At 41.6% G+C, this 13,395-nt stretch overlaps 1 protein-coding gene across 1 annotated transcript; it reads left to right on the top strand.

The window, feature by feature from the left end:
• Positions 1 to 656: 656 nt before the first annotated feature.
• On the top strand, positions 657 to 12,771 carry GJA3 (gap junction protein alpha 3). Its single transcript, XM_084842821.1, has 3 exons — positions 657 to 1,025; positions 6,222 to 6,342; positions 11,246 to 12,771. Exon 3 carries the CDS (start codon positions 11,263 to 11,265, stop codon positions 12,769 to 12,771), a length of 1,509 nt encoding a protein of 502 aa, XP_084698947.1. The 5' UTR covers positions 657 to 1,025; positions 6,222 to 6,342; positions 11,246 to 11,262.
• The last annotated feature ends 624 nt before the right edge of the window (positions 12,772 to 13,395 follow it).

Genomic DNA, 13,395 nt, shown 5'->3' with positions numbered 1-13,395 from the left:
ATTGTAAGTTGTTAACAAAATTTGTTAACAATATTCAAGGTATTGTTGTTAACAAATTCCTAAACAACTTAGGGCCAGGTTACCTTAGGTTTACCTTACTTCTGAGGGTGCCACATGCTCCTGAGGCCTCAGGAGACTTGCAGTAGAGCATTTTGAGTTGCAGCACCCTCTCTCTGGAACGCTTGACCAACTGAGATTAGATAGGCCAGTTCTGACATTCAGATGTCTTCTTAAAACTCATCTCTTTACAGAGTCTTTCCTTGAAGTGTGACCCAGACAGCTGTGGTTTGTGGCACACAGTAAAGTGTGAGGTTTTATTCCTGATTCATTTGCATTGGGTTGCTTTATTGTTATATTTATTGTTGTTCTGATGTCGTTGTATTTATGTCAGTGGCTTTGATACCTTTGCGGAAAGCGATATATACATGTGAATAATAAATAAAATCGCTATAGAATGAAATAATTCCTTTAAAATATCATTCCCTTCACACACACCCTCCTTTCCTTATAAATAAAACAACAACAGCACCGACCGAATGAGTCCCTCCCTTCCTCTCCTGCTCCAGACACGCTATACCTGCTTTTCGGTGGGAGCCACCGCGCGTTAGAGCTTGCCCGCCTCCCGCCACGAAGCGATTTGCACGGCGTTTGGGGCCGGCTCTAAGGTGGGGCCTCGGGCCAGCCTGCAAGACGCTAACTTGGCGGGTTCGACCATGCATGCTCATCCGCTGTGACAGCGGCGATGGCTCAGGGGGAGAGTCTGGCCTCTTCCTCTCCGTGGGAATCAAACGTTAAGTGCCATTAAACTTCCCTTACTAGACAGATTTGGGAAGTTTTCATTTTTATTTCTATTTTATTGTTCTTTGTGTTTTATCGTTTATTTGAGGGCTGACAACAGTTTTGTCTTTTCTTCTTCTTTTCCTCCCCTTTATTTCTCTTCTCGGAGAGTCTCTTACGCCCCGCGCGCCGCGGAGGAGCTTGAGCGGGCGAGCTTGGCTAGCTGCGCCTGCGGCCAGAGCTTTGGGGTAAGCGCCGGGCAGAGCTGGCGGGCTGTTTGTGGGGGAAGAAAGAGAGCTTTGTGCGGGTGTGAGGGAGGGAGCGGCGGGCTGGCGGGCATCTCTCTGCGTAGCAGCCTTGCGTCTGTCAGTGCCACAATAAAACCTGTACCAAAGCCTAGCCTCGTCTGGAATCTTAAGGACTAGCTCCTTTATCGTGGCATGGACTTATTCGCTCTGCTGCCTGTTTGTTCTTACAGTCAGACTGAGCCCCACGACTCACCTTATAGAATATAACTGGTCATTACAACCCCAAAAATGTACTACCCCGCCTTGGGATTGGGTGTGCAGATTCACGTCTCGTCGCTTTTAGGGCTCCATGGAGACCCTGGTCTTTTGCTGAGCGAGTCTGCCTGCCGACCACCGTGTCACCGAACAGTACATATTCTGCTTGAGCCGCCACTTGAACACGAAGTAGATGGCTAGTTTGGGGTTAAAAGATACCTTTTAATACTGATATCCTTAATATCCTGTGGTACTTGGGTGGTGGGAGGTAAGTTTCCATACTGGATTCTCCTCGAGCTTTTGAGAACTAGTGGGGAAATGTAATTTACTGTCATTTTTCTGACTGCTTAAACGGTTTGCCTGTTATTTAATTTGCAGGTGCTTAAGTACTTTAGGCTGCAGTCTTGTACATACTTACCTGGGAATAAGACCCAATTGAACTCAGTGAGAGTTACTTCTGAGTAGGATTGTGCTGTTGTATAACATTTAGATAACTTGTTTTATTTTCCTAGACTTTTATATATTGCTCAGTTCTTTAAAAAAAATATTAAGCTGGCCTACTCCAAAGTTTTGTAATCCCCCCCCCCACCACCACAATTGTTATGAATACTACTGGAATGGATGACTGGTTGATGTCAAGAGTTGTTTGATTTCTTGAAAGTATATACAGTATTAAAAGATGTTTGCAGGGTTCTCAGTTATTTATTCTGTTATTCTCCTTGTCTCTTCCTTTCCCTCACCTCCGTTTGTTGTTCCCCCCACTGTAGAAATGTCTAAGATTTGTAGGACTGTATACTCCCCAGGGCAGGGAGCTGCCGTTTTTTCCTTACCTTATTCTCTGTAGAGCTTTCTATATATAGATGGTAGTATTAGTGGAAGTAGCAGTGATGATGGTGGTGGTGGTGGTAATAATAGTGTTAATAATAGTGTAAATTCAAGAAAGAAGGGAGAAGTCAGGAAGGGGGAAAATGTGCATCATGATTTTTATGAAGCGTTTAATTGGAGTCTGGCACAAATTCTGATCTTTAACTGGAGTTTATACTTTTCTTAAGGACATGCAGTGTTAGCTTGATTTATTAAACGCGGCACTTGATATCAGCTTATAAGAGCATGCTAAATCCATTTTGGAAGGGCATGGTGTTTGTTTATTAACATGGCATACAGTAAAACATTTCCAGTATGTTAGGGTGTATGAATATACTACTCATGCTGACTACTCAGTCCTGCATAAGTAGTCAGAAATAAATCCCATAGATTTCAATAGAACTGACTTGAAGGTAAGTGTATTTAGAGTGGCAGTCTGGTACCCTCTATTCTTTACACAGCTACTGGCAAATAAGTCCCGTTAATATCACAGGGCAGGAGTTTACTTAACAACTCAGCATTTTAGACTCCCATCCTACTTTGAAATAAATCCAAATAATTAAATTCTGTTGAGTTTACTTCCAATTAATTTGGAAGGGTTAGAAGCCACAGCTGTAGAGGATAACTAAAAGGTGGTTCAGGTTGCTAAATTTAAAGATACAGGAGAGCAACTGCTATCAGACGGGCAAGAGAACTGGCAAGCAATAGTTTAAAAGAGCGAGTGTGGTGTAGTGGGTAGAGTGTTGGACTGGGACTCAGGAGATCTGGGTTATAGTCCCCATTTCGCCATGAATCTCACTGGGTGACTTTGGGCCAGTCACTGACTTAGCCTAACCTACCTCACAGAGTTGTTGTGAGAATAAAATGGAGAAGTGAAGGTTCATGTAAGCAGCTTTAGGTTCCTTGCAAGAGGGAAAAAGACAGGATATAAATGTAATAATAAATAAAATTAAAAAGGCACCATTAGATGTAACATTCATGTAGCTCAGGGAAGTGTCAGTTGATTTGGCCTGGGTTCACTGATTTTGACTCTATTGACTCCAATGGGATGTACTTCTGAGTAGACATGCCTAGGATTCTCCAGGCAGTTGCTTATTCCTGTCGCCAGTGTGTAAATAATTCACTGTGATCCTAAATGCAACTGCTTTGGAGCAAGTTCCTGATGCAATTTCTTACAAAGACATGTGCTTAGTCCCCAAAACATTATGGCTGCAATCCTGTATACAGTTACCTGGGAATAAGTGCTATTGACTCAGTGGGATTTACTTCTGAGTAAAATATCAGTGGGATCAGCCTGGATACAATTACTTGGGTGATTTGTGCATTTTGTTTGCGCAAAATTATGTCAGTGAAGTGCTGGGCCATAGCCTAAACAAACTTGTAAGGATCTCCCGACCACTTTTTCTGGTGCCATGAATGTGGTACTGTATATTTGCAAAACCAATATTCTTAACTCTGGTTTAAGATGGAGCATGTTTTATGTAGCTTTAGGTATTACACTGAGGGGGATCTATGTTTTAAATCCTCTATCTAGCACTTGATTGATACTAACATAGGATATTTAAATATCAAATGCTTGATAAATAACTAATCTTTAGTTTGCTAAATTAACACCTCACTTAATTACAACATTTTTCTTTAAACAGCCCAAATGCACAACCTACTTTGAAATAGTACAGTGTAAGACTGTTGGACCAAGCCCGTTGAAATGGGCGAGTATTTCAGCTCAACAGGATGTGTAGAATAAACTAGGCAGCACCTGTCAGTTTAGTACACAACCCTATTATTTGAGCATGGAATTTTAAAAAAACTAGGTATATGCCTTTTTCCTTGCAAAGCTGAAAGTTCAACCTGGCAGTGTTGATGGCACTAGGATAAAACTCTACTACTTTCCCAAAGTCTGAACCCCAGGCTCTCTCAGCACAAGTGCTATGCGCATAAGAAATGAGTAGTGGATCATCAACCTGTTAAAGCATTGCTATGAAGTAAAGCATTACTATAAATTATTGGTGTCAACCTTTAAAGCGCTAAATGGCTTGGGGCCAGATTATCTAAAGCACCTTTCCTCCAACTTGATGCCCTCCAGATGTTGTGGAGTACAACTCCTATCATCCTTGACCATTGGCCATGGTGGCAGGGGCTGATGGGAATTGTAATCCAAAACATCTGGACAGTACCTGGTTGGGGAAGGCTGATCTGAAGGAACATCTATTCCATATTCCCATATGTATGTACGTGCCCAGACCCTTAGGTCCAAATGAAATTATGCAGGGGGCTACAAGAGAGAGGCCTTCTTAGTAATGGCACTGGTTTATGGAATACCCTTCCCAAGGATTTGCCTGGAGCCCATGCTGCTGTCTTTTCAGCACCGGCCAAAAACATTTCTCTCAGGCATTTTAGATTTTTAGTCCTTGTTTTAGATTTTATTTTTCAAGGCCTTTTACAATGTTTATTGTATTTATTGTTTCTAACATGTTTCATTGTGTGAGCTGCCCTGATAGCTTTTTGTTATAGGGCGGCATACAGATATGGTAAATAAATAGTGTTTAATATGCTTTATAAATAATAAATATTATGTTCTCAGGAGATTTAAAGAGCAGTTGATGTCAAGATGGATTTTCCTGTATAGGATTATCTCTGAGGCTTCTTTTACATGCCTCTTTCAAACCAAGAAGACTCCGTTAAAATTTAAGCTGAAAAGAAACCCTTCCTATTCCCATTCTCTCTCCCATTTTCTTTATATTGTATAAAGTATTCAATTTAAATTGACCTCAGTCTTTATGAAATAATTGCTTTGCTACTTCCAATTTAAGAGATCAGCTAAATTTGCTCAATGTTCTGAGAGAGAAACATGAAGAACATTTGGTTAGATTACACCTGGTTTTGTTCAATGCTACTTCGTGGACATGTATTTGTAGAGCTGAGCATATTATACAGAGGAAATCATAACTTAAGTTTTTTTTAATGTCTGAGTTTCTCACTCTCTTTTTGCTATAACTTTTGCCTCATATAATAAATGAACAAAGTAATTGATTCTAAAACCAGATGCAAGGCATAGTGGATGGATTTATAGGATTACTGGTTCTCTGGATAGTTTCATTTCTATTTACTTTTAAAAAATATTATTTACAGTTTTGCTGGAAAGCCACACAAATATTAATGGTACCTTTATAGAGGGCTATATTAGAACAATATGAACTTGAGCACACTCCGGGAGAGAGCGGAGGACAGGAAGGCCTGGCATGCTATGGTCCATGGGGTCACGAAGAGTCGGACACGACTTAACGACTGAACAACAACAATATTAGAACAATACATGTGCTCGTGCTACTAATCAGTTGCTGGGGATCTTAGCATCTTTTTTTAGGGGGCATTTCTGTTGTGATGTACATAATATTTTCTAACAATCAAACAGAAGTATTATAGCTGCAAAAATACCATTCCCTTTTCCATGTCCAAGTTAGCATGTCTGTTGCAAGTGGGATTGCAGTGGGGCAATCTGGCTGCACAAATCTCAAGAGAATAATTTGGATGATACCCCCAGCTTCAATGGTGAAGACTGGCACACCTATTTTAAAGTTTAATTAAATATATGGTTCCAGCACTTCCCCACCCTAACCCCACCCACATCCCAAATTTCCTTAGATTTGTAATTTAAACACATGAACCATCTTTCCTAAATTATTTTCCCCAAAATATTTATTATTTCATGTATTTATAAAAACACCATTGCAGATTTTAAAACTCAAGAGCAAAGTAATTAAGGCCAAAATTGCCAAGAAGCTTTCTAAACATCTACATGGTTTTAGTATAACCTTCCAGAGAAAGTCAGTTGAAATACTACAATTTGATTTATGTAAAGTTAATAAAGCTTGGTTTTGGTGTAATTGATTCATTAAGGGTGCAATCGTATGCATGTTAAGATGGGGGGAGGGGAGTCCTACAAGTCCCAGTATAGCTGGCTGGAGGGATGCTGAGAATTGTAGAACTTTTTCTGTCTAAACATGTATAGGATTGTGCCTTTAGTAAAGTTTTGATTACATGGTGTTTCTTTTCTTTTTTGTTAAAATTCTCCAGTTAATTGCTGAGAATGACTACAAGCACAGATTGACTCCTGCAAGGCAGCTTGCACTTGAGCCAGCATCCTCTTCTCTGTGAGAAATAAACTTAGGGATGGCTTTTCCCTCCAGCTTATATTGTAAGTTAGTAAACATTTTGCTTTTGAATGAAATTACTATGATTTTCTTTCTAGCACAAAGAGGTAGTAGAAGTTGCATTCAGCTGAAATAAATCATAGAAACATAGAATAGTAGGGTTGGAAAGGGCCTACAAGGCCATCGAGTCCAACCCCCTGCTCAATGCAGGAATCCAAGTCAGAGCATCCCTGACAAATGGCTGTCCAGCCTCGTCTTGAAGGCCTCCAGTGTGGGAGAGCCCACCACCTCCCCAGGTAATTGGTTCCATTGTCATATTGCTCTTACAGTCAGGAAGTTTTTCCTGATGTTCAGCTGGAATCTGGCTTCCTGTAACTTGAGCCCATTATTCCGTGTCCTGCACTCTGGGATGATCAAGAAGAGATCCTGGCCTTCTTCTCTGTGACAACCTTTCAAGTACTTGAAGAGTGCTATCATATCTCCCCTCAGCCTTCTCTTCTCAAGGCTAAACATGCCCAGTTCTTTCAGTCTCTCTTCATAGGGCTTTGTTTCCAGTCCCCTGATCATCTTTGTTGCCCTCCTCTGAACCCTCTCCAGTTTGTCTGCATCCTTCTTAAAGTGTGGTGCCCAGAACTGGACACAGTACTCCAGATGAGGCCTAACCAGTTCTGAGTAGAGGGGAACTAGTACTTCCCGGGATTTGGAAGCTGTGCTTCTATTAATGCAGCCCAAAATAGCATTTGCCTTTTTTGCAGCCACATCACATTGTTGGCTCATATTCAGCTTGTGATCGACAACAATTCCAAGATCCTTCTCGCTTGTAGTGTGGTTGAGCCACGTATCCCCCATCTTGTAACTGTGCATTTGGTTTCTTTTTCCTAGGTGCAGAACTTGGCATTTATCCCTATTAAATGTCATTCTGTTGTTTTCTGCCCAGCACTCCAGTCTATCCAGATCACTTTGAATTTTGTTTCTGTCTTCCAAAGTATTAGCTATCCCGATGCGAATACATCTTTCAAATCAGGATCATTCACAGTACAAATGGACCTTGAACTTGGTTTATGATTAAAGCCATTTTAGCTCTGATTTGCTGTTCAATGGGGAATATTTTAAATTCCATGTTCCCAGAGTCATGGAAAAGAAATATTTAAAATGGTCATTCTTTCTAAGAATGAGTGGTAGTTTTTGTTTGTCAAGCTGTAAGCATTTTCATAGTTAAGATAAACTTTTCCCTTCTTCAAAAAGGCATCTTCATTGAGGCTGTGCAATACAGAAATGTATTTCTGTTGAATCAATTAATCACCAGTTAGAGCTTTTAACACTGAAGTCTTGGAATATGGAGCTGTGGCAAATAACCATGACAGAAAAACTGAAATTAGCTAAAGGAAAAGCTAAATATGTGATTTTTATACAACATTTTATTTCATATACAAATCAGGGATATGCAGCAACATCTATCAAAACTTTTCCTCACATTATGGAAAAGAGACTAATTATAATTTGTCATTATGAAGAACAATAAAGAAAATCTCTAAGCAGCCAATAGATTCCGGTTATATTTATGCCTGTAAAGTTTTAAAAAAAGGAGGGGGGTATATAATAAAAAATACGTTAATATACTACCCTCTGTTAACAATTAGACATCAACTTGATGTAATTCTCTTTTTTCTGTTTGTCTTTGTATTTGGAAAATTAATAAAATTTAAAAAATTAATCACCAATTAACAATCCATTCAAGTGGCACAGGGTTGCATATTTGCACTGCACTCTTCCTCACTGCAGTCAGAGTCTGTTGCAGTAACAGCCCTACATGGTTATGTCAGTGCAGGGTTTCCCTGCACTATATTGTTCTTGTTTAAACCTGACCATTTTGTCATTCTGGTCTGAAGTAGAAGGGTGCCTGTAATACAGATACTGCATAAGCCTGGCAGTTTCATGCATTACAAAATTCCTACATGGAAAGAATTTTCATGTAGTAGTTGGCATGCAGCCCCCATGGGGTGATTCCATGTGCGTATTTTTCACAGGGCATAGACACACAGTGTGGAATGGACAGAGCATTGGATTTGGACTGAGGAGACCAAGGTTCAAATCCTCACTCAGTCACAGAGCTCACTTTTAGATATAGTATGTCACTATATTTTGGATTAGCCTACCTTACAGGATCGTTGTAAAGCTAAAATGGAATCACCTCTTGGATTCTGTTCTGAGCTCCTTGGAGGAAGGGTGAGATGCAAATGTGATAAATAAAATACACCTACCAAGAAGCTCAAGCCAACTGTAGCTTCCTGGCATATGTGCAAATGGCAAAATATGTATATGGGGCTGGCCCTACCATTAGGCAGAGTGAGGTGACTGCCTAAGGCAGTTGATGTTTGGTGTCATGAAAGAGAAATAAATTGTTATTTAATTTATTATTATTGTATTTTGACCGCCAGGGCAGGGAGAAGTACCTGTGGGATTTTCTGCCTCTGGTGCCAAGTAACCCCAATCTGGAGGGGTTGCACTCCCTCTGAAAGATCAGGTCCGTAGTCTGGGGGTACTCCTAGGTCCATCATTGTCGCTGGAGGCCCAAGTGGTCCCAGCGGCTCGGGGTGCCTTTTACCAGGTTCGACTGGTTCGCCAGCTACGGCCTCTCCTGGACAGGGATAGCTTGACCATGGTGGTACAGGCATTAGTAACCTCAAGACTGGATTACTGCAATGCGCTCTATGTGGGGCTGCCCTTCAGGCTGGTCCAGAAGCTGGAGCTAGTGCAGAATGCATCAGCTCTGCTGTTGTCGGGAGCTGCCCCTTTTCAGCGTGTAACTCCTTTGCTGAGGGAACTACACTGGCTGTCTATTCGCTACAGGGCCAGGTTTAAGGTATTAGTACTAGTGTACAAAGCCCTAAACAACTTAGGACCAGGATACCTGAGAGAGCACCTCCTTCCTTACCAACCTGTCAGGTCACTGAGGTCATCAGAGGGCATGTTCCTGGTGGTTCCACATGGACCCATGGCCCGGTTGGAGTCCACCAGGAAAAGAGCCCTCAGTGTGGTGGCCCCCTTCCTGTGGAATTCCCTGCCTTTAGAGGTCAGGCAGGCGCCAACATTGTGTTCCTTCTGGCGCCTCCTGAAGACTTTATTCCAAGAGGCCTTCCTTGCATGACCAGCCGTGGTTTGTTAAATTCCACTTTGTTGGGGGTTGTCTTTTTAAAAAATGTTTTAACTCTTTTAACCCATTGTTTTATTCTTTTATCATGTTGTTCACCGCTATGAAATCTTCTGATGTGGAACGGTATATAAATATTGTAAATAAATAAAATAAAAAATAAATAACTTGACTGACCATGGTTACTGTGCACGCTGATTTGTCTGCGTGTGCTATCTGCTTAGCAAAATTTTGCAGCAGAATGTTTTGTTTGCAGCAGTACAAAATAACTTTAGAATGAAAACTCTAAAAGGGGGGGGGAAACAGCTCAAAGACGACTGAGCATGCTCAGTGGCCACAAAATGCTGTTGGGAGGTGGGGGAGAATGGAACGGAGTATCCTAGATAAGGGCATAGCTGGCTGAAATGCTGAACAAGAGCACAGGATACTGTAACATATTGTTGCAGGTCCCACTTGTTTGAAACAAATGGTTTAGGTGAGTTCAGCATCTACTGTTAATTAAACAGAATTCTGAATATATCCCCTATTAGCTCATGTGGTCCAGAGCAACTCTGTAAAGACTTGGTATGTATGTTCAAAGATGGAGTCTTTTGAAGGGTTTCAAGTTACAGCTGTCCATGTAGTTTCCTAAAGGATATGTGGCCTAGACATACAGCTGATTATATGGTAAAAATGTTCCTGGACTCTACCACTGTAGATGGCAGGTGTGGGCACTCAAATTATGATATTTTGGCACTGAGAATTGTCCCATTGTGATTGCCTGATTAAGGGCGCAATCCTATGTATGCTTAGATAGAAAAAGTAGGACTTTTTTCTGTCTAAATATGCATAGGATTGCACTCTAAATGTGATTATCAGTGCGCTACAGGCCAGGATTAATTATTGTGCATGACATGACTACAGCAAGTGCCACAACTCCCCCTCCATTCCAGCCCATTGTGAGTAACAATGTATGTTTACAAATAGTACATAGCTCAGAAAAATCTGTAATGGGAAACTATAAACAATGAACGTTTTATTTTTCATCCTAATTCTATTTTTTAAATCTTTTTTATTTTTATAAATGAAATAAACACTACCAACAACATAATCAGAATCTTCAGTTTCCAACATTACAGTATTCTGAGGAAAAGACAAAAGAGAGGATAGCAAAGAAGGAAGAGAAAAAAAGAAAGGAAAAAAAGGATTATATTAAACTTCAATAAGAACAAACCAAATATTCAAATATATATCCAACTGCAGATTATACCTATACAGCATTCTTCCAAACATTGCAAGTATTATTAAATCTTCAATCCACCATACCACAAATGGTAAACTTTATCTTTCAATATCATAGCCTCAGTCTTATAGCAAAGGAATGGGAGCAAACAATCCATTTCCATTGGCCATATGTTACCATTCAGTTAACGTGTATTAATAAACATTAAAGGTTTAACCAACAAGAAATAGTAATAATAATAATCCAATAATAATAATAATAATCAAAAGAAAAGAAAAAAGTTTACAAAAAAGATAAAAAGTTAAAAACAAAAACAAATCATTTGTATATTTTAAGTAATATAACTAAAATCTAAAAAATATTTATATGTGTGCACACATATGTGTACATCCTAATTCTAGATTGTATGTTTCAACTGCATTATAAAATAGACATCCCAACTGACACAATGATAATTTCCTATTGTGAAAATGTTAGCTTGCATATTAATGCTTAGGTGAATTTTATGGGATAATTGTTTACCAGCTTTTCAGGGATGTTCTGTAATAATGCCGCTATAATGTTCTTATTGTAGGTTAGAGATCTGAAACAATGGGTGACTGGAACTTTCTGGGGAGACTATTAGAGAATGCACAAGAGCACTCCACGGTTATTGGCAAAGTTTGGCTGACGGTACTGTTTATCTTCAGGATCTTGGTGCTGGGGGCCGCTGCTGAGGAGGTCTGGGGAGATGAGCAATCAGACTTCACATGCAACACCCAGCAACCTGGTTGTGAAAATGTTTGCTATGATGAAGCCTTTCCCATCTCCCATATCCGCTTCTGGGTGCTGCAGATAATCTTTGTCTCCACCCCAACCCTCATCTATCTAGGCCATGTGCTCCACATTGTGCGCATGGAGGAAAAAAAGAAAGAGAAGGAAGAAGAGATGAGGAAAACAGGGAATGGCAGGGATGCCGGCCACCTACAAGGATCAAACAGGGGAGCTGGCAGTGATAAAAGTAGCAGCAGCAAGGAGCCACCTCCACAGAAAGATGAGAAATCACCACTCTGTGATGAGCATGGCAGGATTCGCATGGCGGGTGCCCTGCTACGCACCTATGTCTTCAACATTATTTTCAAATCTCTCTTTGAAATAGCTTTTATTTTGGGGCAGTATTTCCTTTATGGCTTTGAACTGAAGCCACTCTACCATTGTGGCCGCTGGCCTTGCCCAAACACTGTGGACTGCTTTATTTCGCGACCTACGGAGAAGACTGTCTTCGTTGTCTTCATGTTGGCTGTGGCCTGCCTCTCTCTGCTGCTCAATATGTTTGAGATGTACCACCTGGGATGGAAGAAGTTCAAGCAGGGCATGACTAGCAGGCACAGCCATGCAGCAGCTACCTTCACCACCATTGCACCAGCTTCTGTAGTGGAGGACTCCAAACCTATCTCTCTGTCAGCCTTATCACCAACTGAAGCACTTCCGGTGGCCTCAGTCATCATGTCTGAAACTCACACGATTACTCCACTAGTTTTTCAGCAAACCAAGTTGCCGCATTATGCTGAAGTTACTTCTAGGTCACAACCGGCCTCTGTTGCAACTTCTCTGGCTGGTTATCCCAGGGGGCCTCTACCTGGTGAAGAGAGGCACAACACCACCAGACACACTGCAGTCTCCACGCCTACAGCAACAACATCTTCCATCCATTCGCCTTCACCAGTCATCAACTCTTACTTCAGTAGCCATGAACTGGCTCATGAGCAGAACTGGGCCAATTTGGCAGTTGAGCAGCAGAGGAAAATCCCCGCCTCCAGCTCAGCTGCTTCCTCCACCCCTAGTAGTTTCCGGCAGTCGCATCCAGAGCAAGAGGAGCCCGTTGAGCACCCCCCACCTCCACCATCTTTGTCAGCAGTAGCTGCCACCAACAGCAGTAGCATCAGTACCAGCCTGAGTGACAGAAGTGGAAGCAAGTGGGATGGAGAAGGTGAAGATGACGAAGCTTCCTGCACCCTGGTGGAGATGCATGACCCACCACTGCTCATAGACACACGTGGCTTGAGCAGGGCTAGTAAGTCGAGTAGCAGTAGAGCCAGGTCTGATGACTTGACCGTGTAGCTTGATCCCTGGCACTGGGAGAAACAGATGAGAAAGACAGTGAAGTGTAAAGGGGAACCATGCAGCGGGGGGGGGGGGTAGTCTAGGCTCAACCCCAGGACGGGATAGGGGAGGCCAGGATTCCAAATGTTGAAGCTTGTGGTTATTGTACTCTGTGGGTTGTGGTGGTGGTGGAAAGAGGGATGGAGGGATAAATATCAGTATTTTCTAGTAGGTCAGGGGTGGCTGAAGTGCAGCCCACCAGCTAAGGGACCAATAGCAGCCAGATCATGTGAGGGAGGAGAGAGGCTTTCACAGATGACAGGTGCTAGCAAGGACATGCTGTTGGAATGACATATCCCCCCAAAGCCCTTGACGTCTGTCATCTCACTCTTACCCTCACTACCTTTACATTTCCTTTCATAGGTTCACATTTAGTTCTTAGGAAACAGAGACATTTTCCTCCTGTTAACCCCTACCTGCCACCAGTCACTTCCTTAAACATGAAGGTAGTAGCAGATCATCTGTCACTTTCTTGGGTCAAACATTCATATTAAAAAACAAGCAGGCATCGGTGTCTTCCATTTAATTAGGGTAACTTTCTGGTCTTGACAAATTGCCAGTTTCTAATGGGTCTGGACTGGG

Source organism: Heloderma suspectum, chromosome 3, assembly GCF_057233095.1.
Source record: "Heloderma suspectum isolate Gila_16-S chromosome 3, 16-S_ref, whole genome shotgun sequence".
Lineage (NCBI taxonomy): Eukaryota > Metazoa > Chordata > Lepidosauria > Squamata > Helodermatidae > Heloderma > Heloderma suspectum.
Note: the sequence above shows the minus strand (reverse complement) of the source record. Positions and strands in the feature narration are given on the sequence as shown.

Excerpts from the sequence above, each read along its gene's own strand:
- GJA3 (XM_084842821.1), top strand. The coding sequence starts at position 11,263 with ATGGGTGACTGGAACTTTCTGGGGAGACTATTAGAGAATGCACAAGAG.